Source organism: Coffea arabica, chromosome 1c (genome assembly GCF_036785885.1).
Source record: "Coffea arabica cultivar ET-39 chromosome 1c, Coffea Arabica ET-39 HiFi, whole genome shotgun sequence".
Lineage (NCBI taxonomy): Eukaryota > Viridiplantae > Streptophyta > Magnoliopsida > Gentianales > Rubiaceae > Coffea > Coffea arabica.
The window spans coordinates 58,183,636-58,208,576 of NC_092310.1; the positions used below are offsets into that span (position 1 = coordinate 58,183,636).

Below are 24,941 nucleotides of genomic sequence, written 5' to 3' on the forward strand. Positions count from 1 at the left end.
CTTTTTTTCTTCTTCTTCTTCTTCTTCCCCGTTACCTCTGCCACCCCCAGCAGTAACTCCACCAATGCCACCTCCCGTCACCCCTCTCCTCCCTTTCCCCTTCTCCTCCCCTCCCCCCGCCACCTCCCTCTGCGCCTTATCCTTCTACCCCGCCACCCCCTTCCCCTCCCGCTTCTCACCATGCCTGATTTCTTTCTTTTTTTTTCACATTTTTCCTCTCCCTCTTCACCCCTCTCCTCTCCTTGCTCTTGCCGGCAGATAAAGCAGCGAAATGATTTTTTTTTTTTTTTGCAATTTTCCTTCTCCCCCTAACTCCTTGCCAGGTTCTTATATACTTGCATGATTGATGCTAAATGCTAATTACCCCGTTGCGAGGTTTTAGTGTGTCGCCTGAACATTCAAGATGGGGAAAGAGCTGCGTGGTAGTGGTGCACCACAGCCACTGTGGTTGATTGAGACGAGCAGAAGGAGGATTCGATGAAGATTTCCCAAGTGCAAGGACGACCAATTTTTCTGCGAAGTTTTAAGTGCAAACTACTTAAGAGGACCTCTGCCGTATCTTCTTGGTCAGATTTTTTAAGTTGGTAGCTGGCAGAGAAACAAACACAGCGGCCTGCAAGTGTAATTTTCTGGGGCAAAAACCAATGAAATGATTCTCTCGCGACCAGATCGGCCAGAGGGGAAGGGGAAGATTGGTGGGGGAGACGCAGGGAGAAAAAAAAGACAGAGGGGAGGATGGCAGGGAAGGAAGAGGGGGAGAGGGGAAAAGGAAAAAAAAAAAAAAAAAGGACTGGCACCGGAAGAGGTGATCGGTGCAGGAATCGGTGGCGAAGGTTGTGGCCGGCGACGAAGGTAGTGGTGGGGGAGGAAGAAGAAGCTTTGTGGGAACGGAATTTTTTTTTTTTTTTTTGTGTTTTTGGATATTTTAAGTGTGTAGGTTAAAAACTTTGATAAGTTTTTGGGGTTCCTGTAGCAAAAGTTGTTAAAAAACTAGTATAATATAAACTTGCTAAAAAATTAAACTTCCAAACAGGCCCAAAATCTTCCCCGGAGGATATGGAGGGTATTTACCATGACAAGTAAGTAAAAGTTGAGGGTGGAGTAAATAATCTACTACAATTTAACAGATACCTTCGCACACCTTAAAGTCTTAATTTGCAAGTCATATGGTTGGCTCAATGATGGTAACGGAGAATGATGGAGCAAATTATTACTTCACTATGATTAAAAGATATACCTTTCATCCCCCCAACGTTAATTTATTTTTTGAGCAAGGTATTATGTTAAAAATAATAATCAAGTAAGAGGAAAAAGTCCATTAAAATACTTGCAAAGCTGTTTCACAAGATAAGATATTTTGAAACCCAAAATTTGCATGTATCGTGTATCCAACTGTGATAGTGTATATAAACTGTCAATATATATATAAGATTTATTCTATCTAAATTTACCGTTTTACATTATTGAACAGCATAAGGTGGGCCTGAAAAGAACATTTTTGGTTGGGCAAAAGGAGCCAATTTTTTAATCTTAGGCCCATACATCCTGATAGCCCGTCCGATCTTAATAGCCCAATATCTTCCGACAACGGGTCTGGCTTCCCCGACCCAATTCGAACTGGAACAGACCGCCCTAAACAGCTAAAACAGAGAATCCCCTCCTCCAAGACTCGTGAGAAAAGGTGGTGGAGAGGAAACCAGGAAATACCCACAAAAAATTTTTCTCCAGAGGTAGTCTTCTGTGAAAAAACCTTCCCAGAGGAAGAAGATGGCCAGCAAAAAATTAGTTCGTGATTTGTTTATCGCAAGACAGCCCCTTTTTCGGCAGCTATTAGCACCCCAAATGGTTTTTTTCTTTTCTTTCTATTCTTTTCCCCTTTAGCCTTCTTGTTCTTCTGTTGAAATCCCTCCTCAATAATAATGTTTGTCCTGATTATTGTTTCAAATTACTAAATTTTTGGGCTTTTTTGGTGGTGTAGGTGTGCAGTGGTGCTACAAGATTGAGGTTAACTACACAAGTAAATGGGTTTGGGGTTAGGCGTCAGTTCAGCGTATTTAATGAGTTCTCTAACAAAATTAAGGGGGAAGCTAGCAAGTATGGTTTTTTCCTTCTCTCTCTCTCTCTCGTGATTTACATTTTGAGACTTTTGGAAATTCTGATTTTAACTTCGTTTTATGTTTAATGCTGACTAGAACCGCATGTGTTTGCTGCCACACTAGAAGATTGCAGAAAATATCAAAATAGTAAAATTGTCATTGTTTTGGCGCTTTGTCTTTGGGAGAATTCAGTTTTAGATTGGGTTTCTTGTTTTGTGCCACGTGCTGGTTTGTATGGTTATAATGTACGCTCGGTAACATTCTACTGCTGCTGTTATGTTCACATTGCACTTAGCTTAGTTATACTTAGGAATAGAGGCTGTTGCTTTACTAGTTTTGTGGTTAAGCTGATAATATCTAAAGTTGCTTTCTTTTGCATGATGAAGTTAAGTTAATTGGAAAGCAGAACAAGATTTGCTTCTTTAAATTTCAGATTATTTCTTGACGTTGCTTCCTTGAGCTTAGATTTTGAACTTCTTTATAAGATCAGTTGCAAAATCATGGCCTCTTGTTCTCATATTTTCTAACTGACATGCCGCAAATTGAATGTTAGATTACATATCAATGGATCACCTAGTTATGGTGGACAAATAGATCCCGCTCTGATTCTTTATGACTATTTCTTCCATTCAATATGTTTATTGCAGGAATCAGGATTTTCAACAGTCAGTCAAGGAATTGAAGGAGAAAGCAGAAGAGCTGAAAGGAGTGAAGGAAGACCTGAAAGCTAGGTAATGTTCCAAAACCCTTGTAGTTTTTAGTTTCAATTTTTCTAGCTTTCCCTTTAGAGGCTGAGACATACTGTTGTATGTCAAGGCTGGCAGACCTTCCATTGGAGATCCTGAGATGGTGAACTGGCGAATGCAGAACGAAGCAGACCACTGAGCAGCTTTACAAGCATGTGGATGGTGTCTGGACGGAAGCCGAATCTACAGCTAAAAAGGTATACACACTGCCTTTACGAGGGTTTCTGGGACTTCTGCTGTTACTAAAGGAACTTGTATCGTGAAACAGAGTGGTGGTCTTGATCATGCCTTGCACAGTTACCAGATATCTGCTTCTGGTTACCACTCTTTGCAGTCAAGGACTAGTAATAGCTAGTCTAGTCACATATGTATGTTGGTTGGTACTAAATTGTGGCATGTTATGTTGACTTTAGGTATATACCGATGTGGAGGAGAAGATTTCAGCTGCTAAAGCTGAGGTTTGTCATTTATTGCACTCTAGAGGTTGACATGATAGATATAAGCCCCAATTCAGGCAAACATGAAATTAACTATATTCTAATTTGTGGTTTAGGTCAAAGAATCATTTGGATTTAGGAAGGAAGAGTCTTCAGAATCTACTGGAGCTTCTGAAAATATTCATTCCGATGGGAAGGACGGAGGTGAAATGAGATTTGGAGAGCAAAAGCAGCAAGAGCAACATCAGCAATCTGGCCCTAGTGACAATGCAGGAGCCTTCTTTGACAAGTTTAAGTCTGGTGTTTCTTCTGTTTCTGCGAAGGCATCAATGGCATTCCAGAAAGTAAAGGAAGCTAAGCCTATTGATATTGTAAAGAAGGGTTATGATATTGTCAAGGATGAGTTGCAAGGAAATGCCGTTAAGAGAAAGCACCTTGAGCATTCTCCCCAAACAGCAGACCCTTCAATCAAGGTTGGAAAGAGCACTAGGACTGATCTTGTGATCTTACCCTCTAAGCAGTCCAAATGGGGCAAGAAATGGGACACATTCATGGAGAAGGTAAGTACTTCATGGTTTTGGGTGTTTATTTGTTATCTCACATGTAAAGTCTTTGTTTCACTTGCAAGACTCTCCAATCGATGTTGATCTTTTCACTGTTTCAGATGCGCGGTCATCCATTATACAAACGCGTCAGAGGGATGAGCGAACCAGTTGTCACGAAGAGCCAAGAGGTACTTGTGATTATGTTGACATGACTTGTTGGCATTTTATAACATGATCATTTTATTTTGATTTTAATTTAACAACTTGCAGGGAGGAGTGATATGGTGGGATGAATGAGTAAATTACTGACCAAGGATCATTTTGCACAATTTTTTGTTTCCATGTTTTGTTTCCTTTTCTGGGAGGCCCCTCGCTGGGGGGGGGGAATGGAGGGGCAGGTAGATGGCCATTCCATTTTTCCCCTTGCTCTTGGGTAGAAAGTGTAAAACGTTATTGATAAAAATGCTGCAAGAGGCAATTGATAAAGAAAGTACTCATTGTAAATTCCATATTATCTCAATTGATAAAAATGCTGCAAGAGGCAAATGATAAAGAAAGTACTCGTTGTAAATTCCATATTATTTCAATTGTCATTCATCCCGTCACTCAAGCAGTGTTATCATGACTAGTCTTGAATAATTGTTGGTACTGAACTTCAACTGTATTTAGACTGAGGGGGAGGAAAAAAAAGAACAAGAACGATTACTGAATCTAATGACTTGATTTGGCATATATTCCTAGTTATGGTTGTTTAAAGAAGCAAAGCCTTATCTTCTCTCTCTGCACTGCTAATTCATGGGAAAAAAATCAATATAATGTTTATCCTTGGAGGTCCTGGCATTTGATTTCCAGTTTTAGTACTCTGATAAACAGAAAAATTTTCAGCAAGTTGATATCAAGTTTATTGTATGGCTGAATTATCAGATTGCAGAGGATGTAAGGGAGAGATGGGATACCAGTGATCATCCTGTTGTCCACAAAATCCAGGAGTATGTTGTGTTACTACTTTCTAGACTTGTCAGAATTTAAGATATGTTCATAGTTCTGATTTTACCTATTTATTGTGGCAGTCTAAATGAAACTGTTTTTGGAGAAACAGATACTGCAATGTCATTCAAGGAGATACGTCAAAGAGATCCGTATGGAAAACCTCTACTTTCTGCAAGCTTTTGATGTTTATCAAAAGATACTTGATAAAATGATATAAATTTGGTATCTTCAGGTCTTTTTCTCTGCCAGAATTTGTGTCTGAGGTTCAAGAAGTGGTAAAACCAGTATTAAATGCTTATTTCAAGGTGAGTTTAGTCCCATCTACACTCTCATTCCCACATAATGGCCTTGGCATCTTTTCATGCCTGTTGATGTGGATGATAAATTAACATTATAGTCCATCTCCATATACAGAAAGATTTTGAAGTTCTGAAGAAGTATTGTAGCTCCGAGGTGGTTGAACGTTGCAAGGCTGAGCACAATGCTTTTGAAAGCCAGGATATTTTTTTCGATCACAAGGTTGGGGAATTCGAATTGCAATATTTATACAAGTTCAAGATACATATATGAATGTTGTAAACAGCTTTTTTTGACCTACATATCTGGTTACTTGAGAATTTAGTAGTTTTGATAAATTTGCATCTTTACGTTGCTATTTTCCATTACATGAGAAGTGAATTAGTTAGGGACTCGGAAAAGTATCATCCCAGATAATCACTAGGACATTCAGAAACCATCAAAGTGCCTAAATAACAAGTAGGGTTTGATTAACCATCTTTGACTGTATCAATGTGAAGGTTTGGGGTTGCAAATGCATTATCCCTGGCTTGAAATTTGCTATAATCACTAGCTTGGGATGATGTTGATCATGTCTTGAAGTTATTTAACATGTTTGTTTATTCCAAAATGCCAAATGATGCTGCGTTGCATTTATGCAGATTTTACATATATCAGATGTGGAGGTTAGAGAGACCAAAATGATGGGAGACTCTCCAATAATTATTGTGACTGTATAAACTTCTCTCTCTCTCTCTCTCTCTCTGTTCCTGAAGTAACAGAATGCTGAGTGTTCAAATTTTTTTTTATTTTTATATGGAGTGTTGCATTTACACGTTGAAAATGTTGATGTGCAGTTCCAAACACAACAAATCTACTGTGTACGTGATAGACATGGTGCAGTGACAGAAGGGGGCAAGGTGAAATTGTGTGACTCTTTTTTCTCTCTAGTCATTTGCATCACATATGCCTGCATTTGGTAGCATCTTTAGTTCCACAACTTTTTTGGCAAAACAGAAAAAGGAAACCATATGCAACTGTTTTTGTTATTATTGGAAACTTTCCAACAGTGAGATATAACAATGCTGTTTTAGAAGTAGGATTATTATTGAGAGTATGTTTTCCAAATTCCACAATCGTATTCATTACTGGTTACATGGAAACGAGCAAGTGAAGAAAGAAAAGGCAAAGGTTAAGGTGAAATGAGCAAAGAACAGTAAAGAAAGAGTCTAGGAGATGTATTGTATGGTGAAAGGCTGCGCCTCAATCCTCTTGTCTGTTTTGTTTCTTGGTATTTAATATTCATTGCTGACTTTTGCCTGTTAATGTTGTTGGTAATTCAGGATACCATACATACTGTGTACTATGCTTGGGCCATGCTGCAAGTGCCTCCCGAAGAACTTGGAGAAGGTGCCATTTACCCAATTTGGAGGCTTAGAGAAATGCAACAATTTGGAGTTCAGGCACTCATCTGAGATATCCAGCGTGTTGCTCTGGTAGTATAATCTTCTTGGTTACGTTTCGTGGGGAAGGAAAACTTTTTTGGCGTGCCCAAGGGTAGCTGTTTCCCCCCAGAAAATTGAGGATCACAGAGGATGGGAGACGTCCCTTTCTTTTAGAGCTTGATCTTAGATATTTCTTTCAAAATTTTGCTCGAGTATGTACTTCACCATTGAATGAGTGACTGATTTTAATTTAATATTACTCATTGTTGTGAGCTGGAATTGTTTCTTGGTTATAGAGTTCCAGGCCTTTTTTTTAGAGAAGGTATATTGCGACAATTCGTGTTGCTGCTCCCCTTCTAATCCCTTTGTGCCGGGTATACCCCACACATATCTCTGTGTGGAATGAATGTGACCATACGGCACTGGGGATTCCACTGTATCAGATTACAATTCACGCCATTGGAACTCCTCGGCAGCATGTAGTAATTGCTAAATTAGAAGACTGCTTAATAAGCAATGAAAGCTCTTCGTTTCAAACTCGATTATCCTAAACTATTAGAGCTCATGTGGCTGTGTTTAATATTTGATGTGCGAGTTGGGGCAAGGATGGTTGCAGGTAGCAACCGTCTGGAAGGTTGCCGGCCGTGATTTGGCTAAAAAAAATGTAAGGCCCAGATCTTATATAACGATTTTAACATTATTATGTGTGGGCTTACAAAATTTTGCGACACTAAGAAAGCTACGAGAAGCCTAGCAGCAGTGGACATTCTTAACAGGATCAAGAAGGAGAGGAAGTTGCAGACTTGAAAACCATTTTTGACACCTCGCACTCGTGATGGATCAGCCTTGCTTGCTTGGATATCTATAATTGTGTCACTTGGCAGCCATGAATGAATGAATCAATCAAAGGCTCCTCCTTATTCATCTGATCTGCCTATGTAATCCATTTCTCCTCGTCCAAGCGGTAATTTGGTAAGCAGTCTTGCCTAAGTTGTAACGAATGGGCTTGTGAAGAAATATCCTGTTGGGAAAATAATTTGGTGGGCAAGAACGTAGCTCAATCGGATTTGGAATCTTTTTTGAGCATAGGGAGGTGGTTCTGGTTGGTCCGGTAGACGGTCCCTGCCTCATCCTTCACTTCCTGAATTCTCCAAATTGCATGTGAAGTACAATTTCACGCAATGAACAATAAACAAGGTAAAAGACCCCTCGATAGGGTGACAAAGAACACAGGTGGAAGATGTACTTGTCCCACGATTTCTGTCTTAGGATCAAATCTACCGCAACTTTGATTTGCCCACTTCCGTTCCCAACTTTCTTAGTCAAATTAAGCCTTTTTTCAAGTTAAAAATCAGCATGAACCGAGCAAAGTATGCCCTGCAAAAGGTGATCATGAGTAACCTTTTTTATGTTCTTGTGTCCATCTTTATTCATAAAGAATCTCGCAAGTTGATCAAAAAAGCGGAGAGGCAGAAGTAAATTATACTACTACTACTCTTAACAAATAATAACAATTGGTCGCTAACCGAAATTTGGAGTGGTGATGGGAAGATAGGCGGCGGGAGGGATTGGGAACCCAAAAGAAAAGCAGTCCGACACTGTCTTCTCTGCATCCTTCCCGTAAGATGAGTGCAAGAAGTTTTGATCGCAAGCGATTCAAAAGTAATTACTACTGTCATTTGCTTCCCACCCCAAACAGGGCCCCCCTCCAATTCCAAATCATTTTCAGCTTGTGCAGAAAGAAAGAATTTTAGTGATAACTAGAGCACCCCCCGGAGTATGATTATCGCGATTCACGAATGCTATCAGCATTAACGAATCAAAAACACTTTGTGCAGGCTTGCTCGGTCACTCGTAGATCTATCATTCTCGTGTTCATTGGAGGTATTTAACTTTTGAATATTCATCTCAAGTAAAACCCTAAACTGTGGGTAGTCTGATAGCCTAGTACGTATGGTCAACATCAAGCACCACAGCAACTAGGATAATCCCACGTCCCAACGAAATCAAATCGATGTATTGTGTCACCTACAATCATACACAGACTTCCAGAAATTTATTGCTAATCAGCTGGTCAATGTTGGCTCAACTTCCAGCTAGTTCAGCAACACAATTTTTTCCTCCTCTTCTCTTTTTTTTTTTTTTTTTTCTCCTAAAGAGAATCAATGGTAATTTTTTATTTACTCTCTTAATGACTTAAACTCGTGATCTGTCGATTACTGCAGGTTAAGCAATGCACTTTGTTATTAACTAGGATGCGCTTTGTTATCAAGTTAAGCGATGCATGTCTGAACTACCTTAGGAAAACTCTACAGTATGACCAATTAGAATAGTACAACATTCGGCTTAGATCCATGACCTTGACGTCTGCCAGGGGACGCATTCCGATTCTGGAATATTGTTGTATATGGCAAAAGGCAGCATCAATTTATTGAATGGATGAGGAGCAAGTAGCAGAGATCAAGAATTTGAAAAAGCTCCGAGAGGTCATAATCAGCTAATCCTGTCCTATCCTATCCTCAAGATGGTAAATTAACTATTAATAACTCTGCGGAAACTATACGCATTTTGACAGCTACTGGCTGCTTTTTCTTCTCCTCCGCGTCAAACAATTAGCGTAAGAATTAAGTGATCACTGGTGCAGCAGAGCATCGTATGCCGACCCATGCAGCAGGTTTTAGCAAGTATAAAAGAAAACCCACTCCGGATACTGGCATACCTTCCCATCCCGTCCACCATCTCCTTGCTGTCTCTATGTCTTGCTTGAGCTTCAACAAACTCTTGCCTTCGAGAAAGGCGTGGAGGGTCTTCACTGACAAAGTGCAAACCAAATTACACAAGCTTCATCCATCCAAAACCATCAAGAAACCCAAGAATAGGCTGAAGAAAACTGGCAAAAAGACTTCTTGCTGGCCTGCCTTTTGTACCCAGTCCAAAGTCCAGCGCAAGAGATTCAAACACAAGCCATCACAAACACAAACTTTACGCTCCTACTACGTCCATAAAAGACCGTCGGCTGTGTATATTGACCGGCTGTTTATCGAGCCTGCTGCGGTTTCCTTGGTTAGGGTGCATTCGCAGCCACCCAAGAAAGCTGCTGCAACAACTGCTAGCAAGGAGTACCAGGAGGTATGTCCATCGACGCTGAATACGGAGAAGCCTGAGCTCGTTGATCAACGAGAAAATACGGCAGGAACGAGCAAAGAAGAGGAGAAACTGAACGAGAACATGCATTCTGCAGATGATATGTGGGAATCGCTGGTGCTGGCATCGCCACAGATGAACGGAATTAACGAGAGAGCAGAGGAATTTATTACTCGATTCCGCGCAGAGATGCTGCTTCAAGAGCAGCTGGCTCATTACTTGTAGCAATTAATTGAACGCTTTCTTGCTTATCTTTCCCGCCGTGTTCCAGTAACATGTTTTAGAATAAAGCGTAATTTTGGTGACGTACACATTTGCCAGTGGTCATTCTGGCCAGGAGGCGCTATTGATTTACAACGTTCTTGTTTGTTGGATACATAAAAGAACCTCCAGCGGCAAGACCAGGCTTTAAGGGCGGTCAACTAACTTTTTGCTTCTTTTCTTGGAAGGAAAAATTCGAGGGTCTGCTGATAAATTTCCAATCTTACATAATCGAGCACGAATGTGCTCGGTTGATCCCGAACAGGCTCAGTATAGGGCTTAACCCCAACATACTTGGATAGCAGTGCATTCGCACAGCATATAAACTTGAATAAATATCTAATTATGTACAGCCACGAGACACACAAACATCCTCCCATATGTACAAAAATTTCCCACGGATTTTATTTGCTATAAAAAGTGGAAAACAAGAGGTTTTACAGCAGGTAGAGTCAACAAGCAGAACCAACCAAGATCACACGTACATAGTCACTCTCACTCTAGTCCTGCACCAAAACACGGCATACAGAGATGAAAAAACCTCGACCAATGAACTCCAGACCTATCAGCATATCCCCTCTCCACAATTTTGTGGTATCTTACACCAACGTCAGCTACAGGAAGTCCTTCATTGGATCATCATGATGGATTCTCTTCATCCTATATGCTTCCATATCCTCTGGCGTAACCTGATAGATACAAGGTGGGGACAGGTGAGTAAACCGCAAGAATAGGCGGGAGAAAACAAAATGAAGCTGACAATGGAACAAGTGGACGGACCTCATCATTCCACTTGACATTGTACTTGCGCTTCCTTTCATCCTTCTCTTCCCTTCTCCTTTCATTCTCCTGCTCAAAAAGATCCACGCAACACATATCAAGTCATACACAAATCCTAGCAAACCAATTACAAAAATGTATCACAAAAATCTTCTTTACCTTCTTGAGTGCTTCAGCCAGCTTTTTCTCATCCAGAACCAAATCATCAGGAACTTCAGTTCCCCATGTAGCAAGCCTCTTCTCCTCTACTGGATCTGGCGTTTCTGGTTTTACAATGACAGTTCAGATCCATATACATACCAATATATGAACTCATCCAGAAAACCTCAATTTAGAAATTAAGTTCCCATCTTATAGCACAAGTTGTCAGGTGACAGACACCAGTATACCAAACTTTCATTCAGAGGTACAACAGCATATCGAATTATTGCTTTATGTATTGAAATCTTTGCTCCAAAATTGTTATTTGATAACTTTGAAAAAAAAAACAACAATAAAGACAATTTAAAGATGGAACCTTAAAAACTATAGCAACTTGTCAAAAATGGCGTTTAAGAGAAACTAACCTTCAGCAGCCTCTTTGCGGGCAATATTTGCCCTCATAAGATCTGCTGCAGCTTCAGCAGCTTCAATTCCGGCAGACCCAGTGCAATAGCTGTTTCTGACGGTCTGCTTGCAGCACTTGTAGCCCCATTGATGATCCTTCCACCATGAACCCCAGACGCTTGTGTGGTTGTTGCTGAAAACATCTTCCTCATACTTGCTACGTGGAAGGGATGCCTCCTAGAGAAAAGCACATACACAATGAATTAGGACATTAAAGCATTTGAACGCAATCTTAGCATAAAAAATCCTCCGGTACATGCCAGCTGATCCTCCCATGCGGAAAAAGAACAAAGTCAATAGAAAAGTGCCCTGATCAACGTTTTAAAACTAATTTGACACATTGCATTGTGTGAAGACAAAATTGTAAACTGAAGTATAGCATGAAGCTGAACAAAACTCATAAATTGACTGGTCCATCACAAACAGGAAAAAAAAATAAGTAAATCGAGATGAAGGTAAAGACAGTTAATTATACAAATAAGCACAATACGAAAGATATCCCTATGTGTAAAATCAAGTGATGACCTCATCAAAAGCCATTGAAAAGAAAATTTGGCTTCAATTAATCTCCATACAACAGAGTCTCTCTAATATTATTTTGAGCTCAATGAGTAAAAATTGAATCGTTCGAGTATAGATATTCAATAAAATTTATCTTCCAATGCTATTCAATCCCAAATATTATTGCAAATCTTGAACACCCTGGGATTTTCACCAAGCCTCCCAATTTAGGAGATAGTGATTAAGATAACCCACATTAGAGTAAAATAGAAGCTAATGAATAGGCAAGCACGCAATCTTGACTCTCTTATCTCATAACAGCAAGACTGAACCAAATTTACAAAATTTAGGTAAACAAGAGAATATAACAATTAATTTTGTTATCACCTGGCCCTTTACGATCCTACCAGCACGGTCATATTCAACTTCTCTCTCACTTTGACCAAGTAAAAGTTCTCTTGGAAGTTCTTCTTCAGCAGCTGCATTGCCATACTTCTCCATGATACTCTCTTTTGTTTGACCCTTCAGTTTCTCCTTATTGATCTTATAATTTCTGTAAAGTAATTCAGCTTGGGATGGAGCTGCTTGCATATGAATATCATGGCCCTTATCAAATGCTTCCCAAGCATGAATGTTCAGCTGCTTGAACTCTAAAGCTTGACCGCTTAATCTGTTTTGGTTATCTCCCTGAAACATAAAGAACCAAAAATTGGTACCACCGGAACATATACACGAAAAACAATGTATTACAGAACAAAGGAGACCAAACATAAGACGACTTTTGGAGTAGAAGTGTCCTTACAACATAGAACTTCTCATTTGGATCCATATCAGGAAGAGGATCTTCACGCATAGAACGGGTTTTGGGGTCATAGTACGCAGAATTGACATCAAGATTAAGAAGATACTTTGCTGTATCTTCTCGAATACGCAAGTTCCTGAAAAAAAGATGCATCAGTACACAGTATAATTTCAAAAGAGTAAATATAGATGCAAAATTGGACCATGCAGAGAAAGGCACAGAACAATGTAAAAAAACTCACAACGCACATGTCCACCGGAAGTGACAAGAGAAAGGGAAAAAATTACCTGACAGTTCCAGTGCTCCCACCACCTGTAGTTCGAACACGCTTCTCTACCTTAGCAAAGTCCATCTGCTTGCTCTCATCAACTTTAGCTTCATCTACTTTCAAAGCATCTTCAAAATCCTCTTCATCACTGTCCCCTTCTTTGTTCTGGCTATTGTTCTTCTCCTCCAACTGTTTAAGCTGCTGGTCCTTCAAAAATTTCCTTCTTGCCTCATCTCTTGCTTCATATCTTTCAATGACCTGAGCATAAGTTGCTGCATCATATCCATTCCATCGGTCCCTTTTACCATCATAATCCAGTTCAAAGGTCTCAATTTTCTCATCTGGCGCAATATTCCTATTGGTCCACTTTGCTCCAGTTTTGCGAGGCCTTTCCATGCATGATTTTGCATTGTGAGTCATAGCTCCACAGCTGTAACAGCAGAGAAATCTTGATGAACAAAATATACTCTAAACCTAATTCAATCTTAAGCCGTTCGTTACTGATGGGAAGCTAAAAAAAAAGGATCAAGTGAACTTCCAGAAGCTCCTGGAGGAAATCGGTAATGCTTGGGGAGGTGAGTTTCCCCCAAATCCTCACAATATGCCCATAGCAAAGTAGTAAGAGCAAGGATGATACACTAGATAGATGCATACACTGAGTGAAGAAAGGAGGCAGAGTTAACTTACTTCTCACATGCTCCTTTACGGAACTTATCAGCTTGAAATGTTTTGGCACCTCTGTCGTACCATGATTTGGTGTAATTTGGATCCGACTTCCATTTCCTTTGATGTTTCAAACTCTTTAACACCCAAAAAAATCAAAGTTTTGCAGTCAATTACGTGACAAATAAATTGCCAAAGATCAATTTGACCAAAACAAGGAATCCCCTTTTCTTCCCCAAAACAAACCGCAAAAACAAATAAAAAATAAAACAAAATAAGTAGTGAAAGATAATTTGGTAACTTACGGGTCTCTCAGCATTGAGATACCAAGGTGCTGACGACATATACTGAGGAATGTGGGGATTGATTTCTTTGCCATCTTCATCAACCTCCGCCGGCGCAAGCCCCGCCTTACGCGCCTCTTCTAATTCCAGCTGCTTTCTATGATCCTCCCTAGACTTAAAAGCCACTGCAATTTCATTTGACAAAACCACCCACCATCAATCTCACTTCCACAAAGAAATCGGCTAAGCTATGAAAGAAGAGATTTTCCCAGACATTTAATTAACAAATACTTGTTGAATCAGAACATCTATCATCAGGTTAATTCGGATTAAGAAATCTCGATCTTGACGCTATAGCACAAAAAATCAATTGCATCGAATTACATGAAACAAAACATAGATTTTCTGTTGTGAGAAGGGGGGAAAAGTTGAATCGATGATTATCTGAAGTGGATGCAAAGATTGGGATACCTGAAGCAGTAGCCATCTTTAGGTGCCCACAACCGAAGCTCAGTTACAGAACAATTTTGAGCGAAGAAGAAATTTGGTGTCGACTTTTAGATAGGGCACCCAAAACCTAGATTGATACAAAACTGCTCTGCATCCCTAGGAACGCCCACGCCCAGGGGAAGAAAAGGCGAACAATCCAATCTGGTGACTCGGCGTCGGCCAATATCTAAATAATCTAATACGACTCTTACGATGCCGTTTAAGGTTTTCTTGTTTTTAATGTACGCATATAGTTTTGGGTTTGGGTCGGTTTAATCGGACCACTGTAACCGCCTTATTACACCTGACTTCTAGATTCAATTTCTTTTTTCGTTTTTTCAATTTATATATATATATATATATATATGTATGTTACTTTTGATTGGATTATTAAGATTTGTGTGAAAATGTTTTTAAGGAAAAAAAATTTATGTGAAAATGGTAAGCTACAAAAATTGGGCATGTTCAAGAATTTAATTAAACCATAGATGGTTTCTAGAGCCCCATTTGGATTAGTTGTTTTTGGAGGTGTTTTTGAAAAATTTTACTGTAACAGAGTTTTTTGAGTATATTTTCAGATATTTTTAGAAAATATTTTGAAATATTTAAGAGTAGTAGAGTTTTTAAAATATATTTTGAGATTTTTTTAAATATTAAACAAAATTTAGATTACTTTTTAGAGTATCTTTTATAGTGCTTTTTAAAATTTTTTATAGTATTTAAAAAATTAGTTTTTGAAAAACTGAAGGCAGTTAATTCCATTTTGTAGTTTCAAATTATCACTTTTTGTAATATTATTCTAAATTACCATAATTATGGCATTTGAGCACCTGATATATCAATTTACATCACAGTGCTAAAATTGATTAAAGTTCTTAACTATTTCTGAACAAAAACGATGCCAATTGATGAATATGAGTATTTTGCTAACAAAATGCAAAGCTAGCGAGGAGTTAAAACTGATAGTTTAGTTGGTAATATAAGGAAAAGTGATAGTCTGGGGGCGTCCATAGCAATTAATTAGCAAGAAGAGAAATTTTGATACCGAAAAATTGATGCAGGCCCATAGTTTCCTCTATTGCAACTAGGCCCAATATTTTCTACGGCTCATACCCTATTTTCTATCCACTCAATATTGGGCCTCGTAGGGCACAAAATCGGCTATGGAAGTCCAACTGCACAAGTGGGCTTCCAGTAAATTGAGGTGGGTTTTCTACCACTTTATTAATCCAATAAAAGGCAAATCGAAGGCATTCCTTTTTTTTTTTTTTTGGTTGCAGTGACATTTCTATAACGAAATAGAGAGAGAAAGAGAGAGAGAGAGAGGAGGGAGTCGATGGAATTTTTTTTTCTTTTTTAGTGTAAACAGAAGAATTCAAATCCAGGATCTCTTGTTTACACTCTCTCCCTCCGTACCATTCAACCCATCCCTCCTTCGAGTCGATGGGAGTTAACTGTTGAAAAGCAATCATATATAATGACAAATTGGCGAGAGGTACGGGTTGGTGGTGGCTATTGTCATTGACAAGAGATTATTCTCCGACAAATATATTCGATCAGATTTTGACAAAAAAAAAAAAAAGATATACTCGATTAGAGAGTCCAAGGCCAGTTTCACGTAACGAAGCCAATCTTCCTAAAGCCAGAATTACGGCGCAGCTTTGTCTTTTTCTTTTTTTTTTTCCCCTCTTTCGGCAAAATCTCGAAGATATAAAATGTTGCCTTCAGTCAGTGGAAGGAAATATAATAATTTAAGAAAATATAGACCACAATTATTACACCTTCATTATTCCAATGTAATATGGAGTTTGCATTTTATTTAGCCTAAGTAAGCATTTGACGTGAGATGATAAATTAGAAGGTTGAGAAATCGCGCTAAGTTGAGAAGAATTTAGCTAATCTGGATAAAGCATCAATCACACAATTGACTCGCAAAAACCACGTGAATAGGTGAATTTATCTCAGCAACCTGTTCAAGGCATAGCTTTATGCGTGAAAAATGAAATCAGCCCCCGATTAATTGTTATGGGTGTGAGATCGTCATCAGTTGTGCCGGTGTAATTTGTCGTCTTTTTCTACTAGTTAAATAAATAAAAGAATAAAAGAATAGAAAAGATTACGTGCGTGGTATGTCTCCATAATTATCATTAATAGTAAATAAGAGCGATCAGTAGTATTATGCACACGAAAGGCCAATCATAGTGCCTTGCACGTGTCACACGGCTTATTAAAAGTATCATATATTTTATTTTAAAATATTTGTCTTTTCATTAAAGTTACTTTTAATTTCTTATTCTCATATTATCCTCACATTTATCTATATTTCATATTATATTTAAAATTTAAAAATAAATTACTAATAGATATTAAAAGGTTGAAGTTTTGAAATGGCGCAAACAGTTAGCGGCGGAGATTGCTGTGATAAGTACCAGCAGGTTGGGACTTGGGACGTGGAAACCTTTATGGTAGGAACCTGCCTATGGTAAGAATGCCGGCAGAGAGCGACACGTGTTGGGGGCAAAATGGTTTAAACGGAGACGTTAAATTGTTGGAGAGCGCGTGCATAGGGAATCAAGTAGAAGCGTGTACGGATGGAAGCAAACAGCAGACTGACTTCCGTACTATGTTGTTGCAAGTCTTTCCTTTGTACCAAATATTTGGTGACCCCACTTCTTCCCCATAGCGTCTGAAGTAAGCTTCAACTTTGGCTTTCCATTATTGAAGTTCGGCTTCCACTATGGACCCGAATACCGGATGACACAATGTAACTACATTCATTTTATATTCATTTTTACATTACATATGCATGTCATTCTTTTTAGTGGTTGCACCTTATATTCGTGAACTATTTGCAGAAAAAAAATAAAATTTTAGACTATACTAAATTTGTTATACCAAATATGTTATTCTTATTATTGTATTATTTGTTACGCCACTTTTCTCATTTTGTTAGGTCTACATTAATGCAAGTTTAATTCTTATTATGTCTCGTGTATCAGAAAATACATATTATCTTATTGACGTTGATACGTCCAATAGGTAATCAAATTGATGCTAAAATTTTAGAATGAATAAGTTGCTTTTGCATAACGGTTGTAAAGGTTTCTTGAGACTTTATGAATTATTCTTCTTACGTTTGCAAAAACAATTGCAGAAGATTTTTTGTAGTGGAAACGGAGTTAAAACTTGCTATAAGTTACTTTCCTGTATTTCAATTTTATCCTAAAGGGTAATTTGCTGTTCAACCTAATTTTATTCCAATTTTATCCAACTAGTAAATTAACTTATGAAAAATAGTGAAGTGGATAATTTATAGAGGCAAGCCGTAAATAGTAGGTGGTTAACTGTAAAACGCCTTTATGTTTATTTTATTTCGATAAATAAATTTGTTTTTGAGAAAATGGGTACTCTTTCCTTATAATGCAGGAAAGCCATAAACAGCGACTATTTTATTAGAAAACGGGCTTATTTTCTTTTTTTTTTCGAAAAGAAAATTTGTTTTTGAAAAAATGAGTGTTAAAATAAATTTTCTTTTAATCCGATCAATAAATTTTATCTAGACATCCATACAAAAATTTTTTTATCGGATAAAATAAAAATAAACCTGTTTTTGAATACAACACTATCTCTTTATGGCTTTTCGCCATTATAAAAATAGAGTACACATTTTTCCATAAAAAAAATTTATGCATAAAATAAAATTCTGCATAAACCCATTTTCCAATAAAACACTACCTGTTTATGACTTTCCTCCATTATAAGAATACAGTGCCCGTTTTTCTCATAAAAAATTTTATTTATCGGATCAAATAAAAATAAACCCGTTTTTCAATAAAACACTAGCTCTTTATGACTTTTTTCCATTATAAGAACAGCGTACCCATTTTTCTATAAATAAACACATTTTTCTATAAAATACTAGCTCTTCCTGACTTTCCTCCATTATAAGAATAGAGTACCCATTTTTGCATACAAAAATTTTATTTATCGGATAAAATAAAAATAGATCCTTTTGATTAAAACACTAGCTCTTTATGACATTCCTCCATTATAAGAACAGAGTACCCATTTTTCATAAACTAATTTATTTATTTGATAAAATAAAAATAAATCTATTTTTCAAAATAAGCACCAGCTACTTATAGCTTTCCTCCATAAATTATCTATTTTCTTAAGTTAATTTATTAGTTGGATATAATCAGAAAAAAATTAGGTTCAACAGAAAATTACCCTCTACAATAAGATTGAAATACAGGAAAGTAACCTATAGCAAGTTTTAACTCCATTTCCAATACAAAAAATCTTCTGAAATTCTTTTTGCAAACACAAGACACCTAATTCATAAAGTCTCAAGAAATCTTTACAACCGTTATGCAAAAGCAACTTATTCATTCTAAATTTGTACCATCAATTTTATTATCTGTTGCACGTATCCACCTGAATAGGATATTATGTATTTTCTGGGACACGAGACATAATAACAATTACACTTGTATTAATGTAGACCCAACAAAATGAGAGAAATAGCGTAACAATTAATACACTAATAAGAATAACAGAGTTGGTATAGCAAAATTAGTATAGTCCAGAATTTTTTTTTTCTGCAGATAGTTCATGAATATGAGATTGAACCACTAAAAAAAAGACATCTATATCTATCTATATATATATATAAATTTGAGAAAGAATTTTTAGCAACAAGTCTTCACACGTCTTCCCACTACCAATTCTATTTTTCTAGCATTTCACATTTTATTTAATTTATAAAATATATTTCTCTTAACTTCTACATCTACTCTTCACATTTGAAATTGTTAGTTAATTTTTAAAATCATTTCATTTCAAATTGTTGGTTAATGTGTATGTTATCTTATTTGTACTTCAACCTATCACGTTTTCGATTACCTTGCGTTATTTATGATTCTACTCCAATTAAAACTTCTATAAGACCATAACAAGAGATAACAAATATGACATCCTTTCATGCTTTCTTATTAATTTAAATAAGTAAGATTATTTACACTATATTTTTGTTATTCACACTTCAATAATCATTTTGATCATATAGTTTTCATTAATTAGACTATATGATAAAACAAATGGTGGAATTACAAATAATAAAAAATGGAGTGCAAATAACATTTTTCTAAGTAAGAAGTGCCTTCCATGCCTTTCTAATTTAAATAAGTAAGAAGTGGCTCCACTTATATAGGAATTTGGTTTGAAATTTATTAGTGGGAAGGTAAATAAAAAGAAAACATTACCAAACTTAGTAAAAGTAAAAAAGTAAATAATAATATTTTATCTTTTAACTTAGTAATTCTAAGTAAAATAGCAAAATTATACAGAAAACAAAAGAAAATAATGTCGTGGATTTAAAAAATAAAGAATGGTACCATTCATGAAATCTAAATTATGAAATCAGTAAATAAAAAAAAAGTACTACCGGCCTTTTAACGTGGAAATTTTTTTTTGATAAATATGATAATAACAACACCAATTCTACCAAAAATTTTAAAAAAAGTAACATTATAGTTTAAGGAAAAAATATAGAACATTCGACTCTAAAATACTACTTAATTTGTATATATCTAACCCAAATTTGACCCTGATTAGATTTGAATAAGAATGTAAAACCCAAACGCTAAGGATAACTTTTGGTATCATTAATTATTTTATGTATTCTTATTACCATCTTCTTATGTAAGTATGTATTTGCTATGTTAAATAAAAGTTGTCTTTAATTAGTTGGCAATATCTAGGCAGACAATTGAAATTATATGAATACAATAGTCTTTCAAAACAATTGACTATTGTATTCATATAATAGGCAATATTCGAACCTGTGCTTTTACCTTGCAGCCGCAGACAACATGTTAACGTTGCATCTCCACGCGCGATTCCGCGGCCTAACGTCTCCGTTTGCAATCCATCCACCTGCAACACGTGTCGGCCTCTAAAGGCCTTCCTACCATAGACACAGTCAACGGGTTTCTACCATAAAGGCATCCGACCTCGGGACGTTGGTGGCAAGCAGTCACAATTCACGTGGTTGGACCGAAAATGGATGAAAGATTCGGTCGAATATCTCATGGGCCAGAGCCTTTCGACAATTCAGTCGGGAGACCTCAACTACAGTGTAAAATTTGCGCAACACGCATCTTCAATTATCACCGCTGTTAGTAGTGCAGCACATTTAACACGACTGAGAGATAATCGAAGGTTGTCACAATCGTTCAAAAGATTTTGAAATGGATTACTATAATTTAAATTAATTTATTTATATATTATTATAACAGATATGTAATTATCATACATAAAATTTATATAAAAGTAATAAAATATTACAATCTCATTATAAAAATATTTAAATTGTTCAGTTTGTTCATAAATTTTTTATATCCTTTTGAACGATTTTTACCATCAGCCGTCCATGCTACTGGTCGGTCCATAGAAAACACGTGACGAGGGGACCGGAATGCTGCCTCACGCGTTCTGAACTTCTGATTTCTCGTACGTACGTTCCTGAATCTTCACGCAGCTGTCCACGTACGTACGGTGCTAGTCGATAGTTGCTTGACACCAATTCCCCTTTTTTTTAAAATTTATCTGTTTTAGTTTCGGCATACACATGACTCATGAGCTAACGCCAAATATTCTGGACTAATCCTTCGAAGATGCAGATGCCAAAAGTTCACACTACTGTCGCTGAAAATTTTCCAAATTACTTATTTGTTTTGTGGCGGCATCTCCAACTGGACTATCAGCAGCAATAGTTTTTTACCGTTAAAACTTTGACTTCTTGCGTGCCGAAATTTTGTCACTAGATGTTACTACCTGCTTTTACTACTGATGATGATTAAAACCAAATAGCCAACACAGACTATCTAAAAGAACGGAAGATAACCACTAGAATTTTGGAAATTCCATTGAGAAATTTAATTTGCAAATGAAAGTTTGAGGAACTGATTGGCAAAATCAATCATTGGGAACCCTTTCCCCCCCCCCCCCCCCCCTCAAATGATCATTTGATAGCTTGACTGACACATTTTTATTTTTAAATTAAAATAAGCTTGGCCGACAGATACTCCTACTATATCGCTGCTTCTTCTTTTTCTTTTTTTCCTTTTTTCCCCCACTTTCCCTGTTTTCTCAGATAGTAGTGTATTGGCCTCGCAGCAGAAGATACTTCTCTAGGCCCTCTCTGTTTATCCTCATCCTCAACAGATTTTGGTTAAGTGGATTCCACACCAGAATGGTTGGGTTAAGCTGAACTCTGATGGCTCTGCCCTCGGGAACCCTGGCATAGCAGGTTCCCCGGAGGGTTGGTTCCATCAGGGATGCTTGTGGCTGCAGGATCATGGGACACAGCACGAAATCGGGCATTGCATCCAACATATTAGTGGAACTCTGGGGCGGCATTAGAGATGGAATCCATCTGGCCATCTCACTCAAAATTCCTGCTTTCGAAGTTGAAGTAGACTGTGCTGCCAATATTATATATTATTATTTCTTTCCTAAGTTCTACCGTTAACGCTGATCAGAGCTTTGTGATTTTTTATGCATGCCCTCGTGAACTTTCTTTGCTTCTGTGTTCCCTGTAGTATTAGGATGGACTGGACTAGTTAGGTGAACTCTGTTATCCTTCCTTTTTGTCTTTAATACATCTCGGTGTCTTATCCCAAAAAATAAATAAAATTCCAAGCATAGAATCTCCCCCCGGAATTGCGGATATATTTGCTTTACAAGCAACAAAGAATCCAATGGCTCCCTTGACCGACCACAACCAAAGGCAAACGGAGAGAGACGCAAGAATAGAATTGTAATGTATCATCTTATTACTTGTACCAGACAACATCAAAATTCAAGCAGATGAGATATGTCCTCAGTTCTGGTAAAAAGGTCGCACCAAAAGTTGATATCATCATTGGTGAAGGGGTTAAAACCACAACCCCCACGATGGAGTACCGGAGACAGTGAATGGTCTTGGGAAGAAACAACATCGTGCCAGATGTCCTGGTCCAACTCCTGGTGTTTGTTTGAAACTGAATCACCATCACCAGAATTAGTCAAGTATATCTCAGTCGGGTTATCAGGAATTGTGGTAGTGGTGGTGGCATCCGTGAAGGATAAGGAGGAGGAGATGTCATCACTGGAGGAATATTGCAGCGAAGAGCTTTGATTATTCGTGCCCGGCTCCTGTTTGCTTACAATTATCTTCACGGGACTTGAATTTGAGTCTTGACAATGAAATTTGGGCTTCTCCACTGATAATGCTTTGTTTGTCCCTTGTTCTGGTTTGGTTTTTCTGACGGCCTGGCCCTGGTGGTCCTGCTGTGGTATTAATCTCTTCTTCAAGTGACTGTGCCATACGTTTTTTATCTCGTTATCGGTTCGTCCAGGTAATGTTGCTGCAATTGCGGACCATCTGCAATTTAAAGTTGTCAACCGACCAAAGACAAAAACAAAAGACGCGATCAATCTAGTATTTATTTGCAATCAGATGGGACGGAAGAGTCAAGAATCACGTGAAAATCCATTTCATCTGTCCTCTCTTGCCTTTTTTTTCCTTTCCCCTTTCCTTTTACAGAGGATGGACTCATCTTAATTAAGATGGATGCCAAACCACAAAAACATATTATTTATATAAATATATATATATATATATTATCCCATGATGGTAAGTAAAGAAAATGCATGAAAGTTGCTTAGATGAATCAAGTAGTCTACACAAGGTACGAGAAGAGAGAGTAGAGGCAGAGACACGTATTTATAGCTTATACCTGTTTCCTAATGCTTGATGCAACTTAATAATGGTGTCCTCTTCTTCCTGGGTGAAGTTTCCACGCTTAATGTCGGGTCTTAAATAGTTGGTCCAACGAAGCCTGCAACTCTTTCCGCACCTTAACAGACCTGTGCCCAACAAGAAAGAAACCAAGCGCAAGCAGGACAGGATTAACTACTGCAGTACTAAACAGAAGACGGTGCATAAGATTTTCATCAACTAGACAGCCTAAGTTCCAAGTAGTAAAAGAGTAATAAGTTATGTACCGGCTTTCTTGGGAAGCGCCCGCCAGTTTCCGCGGCCGTTTTCATTGATGTAGCTGATGAGGATCTGATCTTCTTCTTTGGTCCACGGGCCTTTATTCAATCCCATTTTCTCACAGCACGGAGCTCTCCCCATTGGTGGATCCAACTGCAAAATCCAAATCAGGGAATATCTCTTCCTGTGAGATCCGAGGAGTTAGCACTTAGCAGCCAGACCCCAAGTCCCAAACTTTGAACTGCCTCTGGCCTCTGCGTCCGGGGGCGAGCGTCTGCTGACTTGTCTCTCCAAGTAAAAGCTTGTACTGAGCACGGAGCAGCAATCAATGAAGGCAAAAAGGTTTGTGTGCCTTTTTATTCTATCAACGCCCCTAACTTTGATTTTTGATTAGTAAGAGACGTGGTGCCGCTATAGCCTATAGGGTGTACTACTAATTATTAGTCTGAATTATAGCACGTGGGAGATATGTTCAGCAATATTAAAGCATGGAGTGAATGGTCCAAATTGTCAATCAATTATTCAAAATGGCACCGTTTGATCATCAATTTTTTTTATGGCAAAAAAATCACTAAACTCGCATAGATGTGTTAGCGGAATCATTTTACCGATTTTTAGTGGGGAATCATCCGATTACAAGGCTAGGTTGAGTGGAGGAATATTTGTGAGGGGGCAAAATTATCCAAAAAAATATAGCAAACCTATTCCTTTCTTCCTCGCAAGAAGTAACCTTAAATCTACAAGTTCATTAATTCCTTTTCTCACTGACAGATATATAATATCTTTATTTGGCCTAACACTTTCAAACACTTCGTTGTTGTTATTATTTAACTCTTTCCTTGCATCAAGATCATCACCATCGTCATTGAGTGTGTTTGGATTGAGATGATTTGAAAAAAAATAATTTGCTTTACAAATTTCAATAATATTTTCATCTTTTCAATCATTTTTTTATTTCACATATATCACATTATAAAAAGTATTACAGTAATTATCTCAAATAAATCATTTAAATAAACTCCTATCCAATCAAACTCATTATCTTCTTCTTTGTCTTTTAGTGTGATGTTCGATACTTATTTCGCTCTTTGAGTTGTCATTTGGGCACGGGGCTTATGGGTTCATAACTTGGCTCTTGATGGCATTATTTGCAATGAGCTCCTCCCTTTTCACCTCATTTTTTGATAGTTCTGAGCCTTTTTTTTCTTTTTTTTTTCCTCTTATAATTTTAGCTCCACAGAATGGAGCAACCGAGATATGGGCTTTTACCAATGTTTTTAAATTCGGATCAAATAGCGAACCGGAAAACCTTCCGGTTCACGGTTCAATCGGTTCGACTTCGGTTCAAAGATTTAATAATTTTTTATTCATTTTAGTATTAAAATTTTTGAATAAAACTAAAATATTTATTTTAAAAAATAAATACTTAATAAAAACCCGTTGAACCTTTCGGCCTTTGCCGATTTTGATCGGTTCAACCAGTTATTGAATTGTTTTGATCGGTTCAATTAATTCTTTGGATTTTTAATTGAATCGGACCGGAGGTATGGCCGGTTTACCGTTCA

General features: G+C 37.5%; 3 protein-coding genes across 3 annotated transcripts; 1 reads left to right on the forward strand and 2 right to left on the reverse strand.

The window, feature by feature from the left end:
* The first annotated feature begins 1,627 nt into the window (after positions 1-1,627).
* On the forward strand, positions 1,628-6,814 carry LOC113715107 (mitochondrial import inner membrane translocase subunit TIM44-2). Its single transcript, XM_027239279.2, has 14 exons — positions 1,628-1,845; positions 1,979-2,094; positions 2,744-2,827; positions 2,964-3,039; positions 3,256-3,300; positions 3,396-3,839; positions 3,944-4,012; positions 4,749-4,813; positions 4,895-4,963; positions 5,047-5,119; positions 5,229-5,333; positions 5,753-5,824; positions 5,948-6,010; positions 6,434-6,814. Exons 1-14 carry the CDS (start codon positions 1,768-1,770, stop codon positions 6,563-6,565), a joined length of 1,491 nt encoding a protein of 496 aa, XP_027095080.1. The 5' UTR covers positions 1,628-1,767; the 3' UTR covers positions 6,566-6,814.
* Positions 6,815-10,231: 3,417 nt separating this feature from the next.
* On the reverse strand, positions 10,232-14,497 carry LOC113715116 (pre-mRNA-splicing factor SLU7). The gene is made up of 10 exons (XM_027239290.2): positions 14,316-14,497; positions 13,866-14,029; positions 13,585-13,697; positions 12,917-13,327; positions 12,630-12,765; positions 12,215-12,514; positions 11,287-11,503; positions 10,880-10,983; positions 10,721-10,789; positions 10,232-10,629 (listed from the first exon to the last, which is right to left on the reverse strand). Exons 1-10 carry the CDS (start codon positions 14,329-14,331, stop codon positions 10,555-10,557), a joined length of 1,605 nt encoding a protein of 534 aa, XP_027095091.1. The 5' UTR covers positions 14,332-14,497; the 3' UTR covers positions 10,232-10,554.
* Positions 14,498-22,148: 7,651 nt separating this feature from the next.
* Positions 22,149-23,754, reverse strand: LOC113715126 (transcription factor MYB14). Its single transcript, XM_027239319.2, has 3 exons — positions 23,385-23,754; positions 23,117-23,246; positions 22,149-22,761 (listed from the first exon to the last, which is right to left on the reverse strand). The coding sequence occupies exons 1-3, from the start codon at positions 23,515-23,517 to the stop codon at positions 22,191-22,193; spliced, it is 834 nt and encodes a 277-aa protein (XP_027095120.1). The 5' UTR covers positions 23,518-23,754; the 3' UTR covers positions 22,149-22,190.
* Between the last annotated feature and the right edge of the window lie 1,187 nt (positions 23,755-24,941).

Coding starts and splice junctions, on each gene's coding strand:
- LOC113715126 (XM_027239319.2), bottom strand. CDS start 23,517: ATGGGGAGAGCTCCGTGCTGTGAGAAAATGGGATTGAATAAAGGCCCG. Junction 23,247..23,384: donor GGCGCTTCCCAAGAAAGCCG/GTACATAACTTA, acceptor TGTTGGGCACAG/GTCTGTTAAGGTGCGGAAAG. Junction 22,762..23,116: donor CATCAAGCATTAGGAAACAG/GTATAAGCTATA, acceptor TTTAAATTGCAG/ATGGTCCGCAATTGCAGCAA.
- LOC113715107 (XM_027239279.2), top strand. CDS start 1,768: ATGGCCAGCAAAAAATTAGTTCGTGATTTGTTTATCGCAAGACAGCCC. Junction 4,013..4,748: donor TTGTCACGAAGAGCCAAGAG/GTACTTGTGATT, acceptor CTGAATTATCAG/ATTGCAGAGGATGTAAGGGA. Junction 5,334..5,752: donor ATATTTTTTTCGATCACAAG/GTTGGGGAATTC, acceptor GCATTTATGCAG/ATTTTACATATATCAGATGT.
- LOC113715116 (XM_027239290.2), bottom strand. Junction 12,766..12,916: donor GGGAGCACTGGAACTGTCAG/GTAATTTTTTCC, acceptor TCTTTTTTTCAG/GAACTTGCGTATTCGAGAAG. Junction 10,984..11,286: donor CCGCAAAGAGGCTGCTGAAG/GTTAGTTTCTCT, acceptor TTGTAAAACCAG/AAACGCCAGATCCAGTAGAG.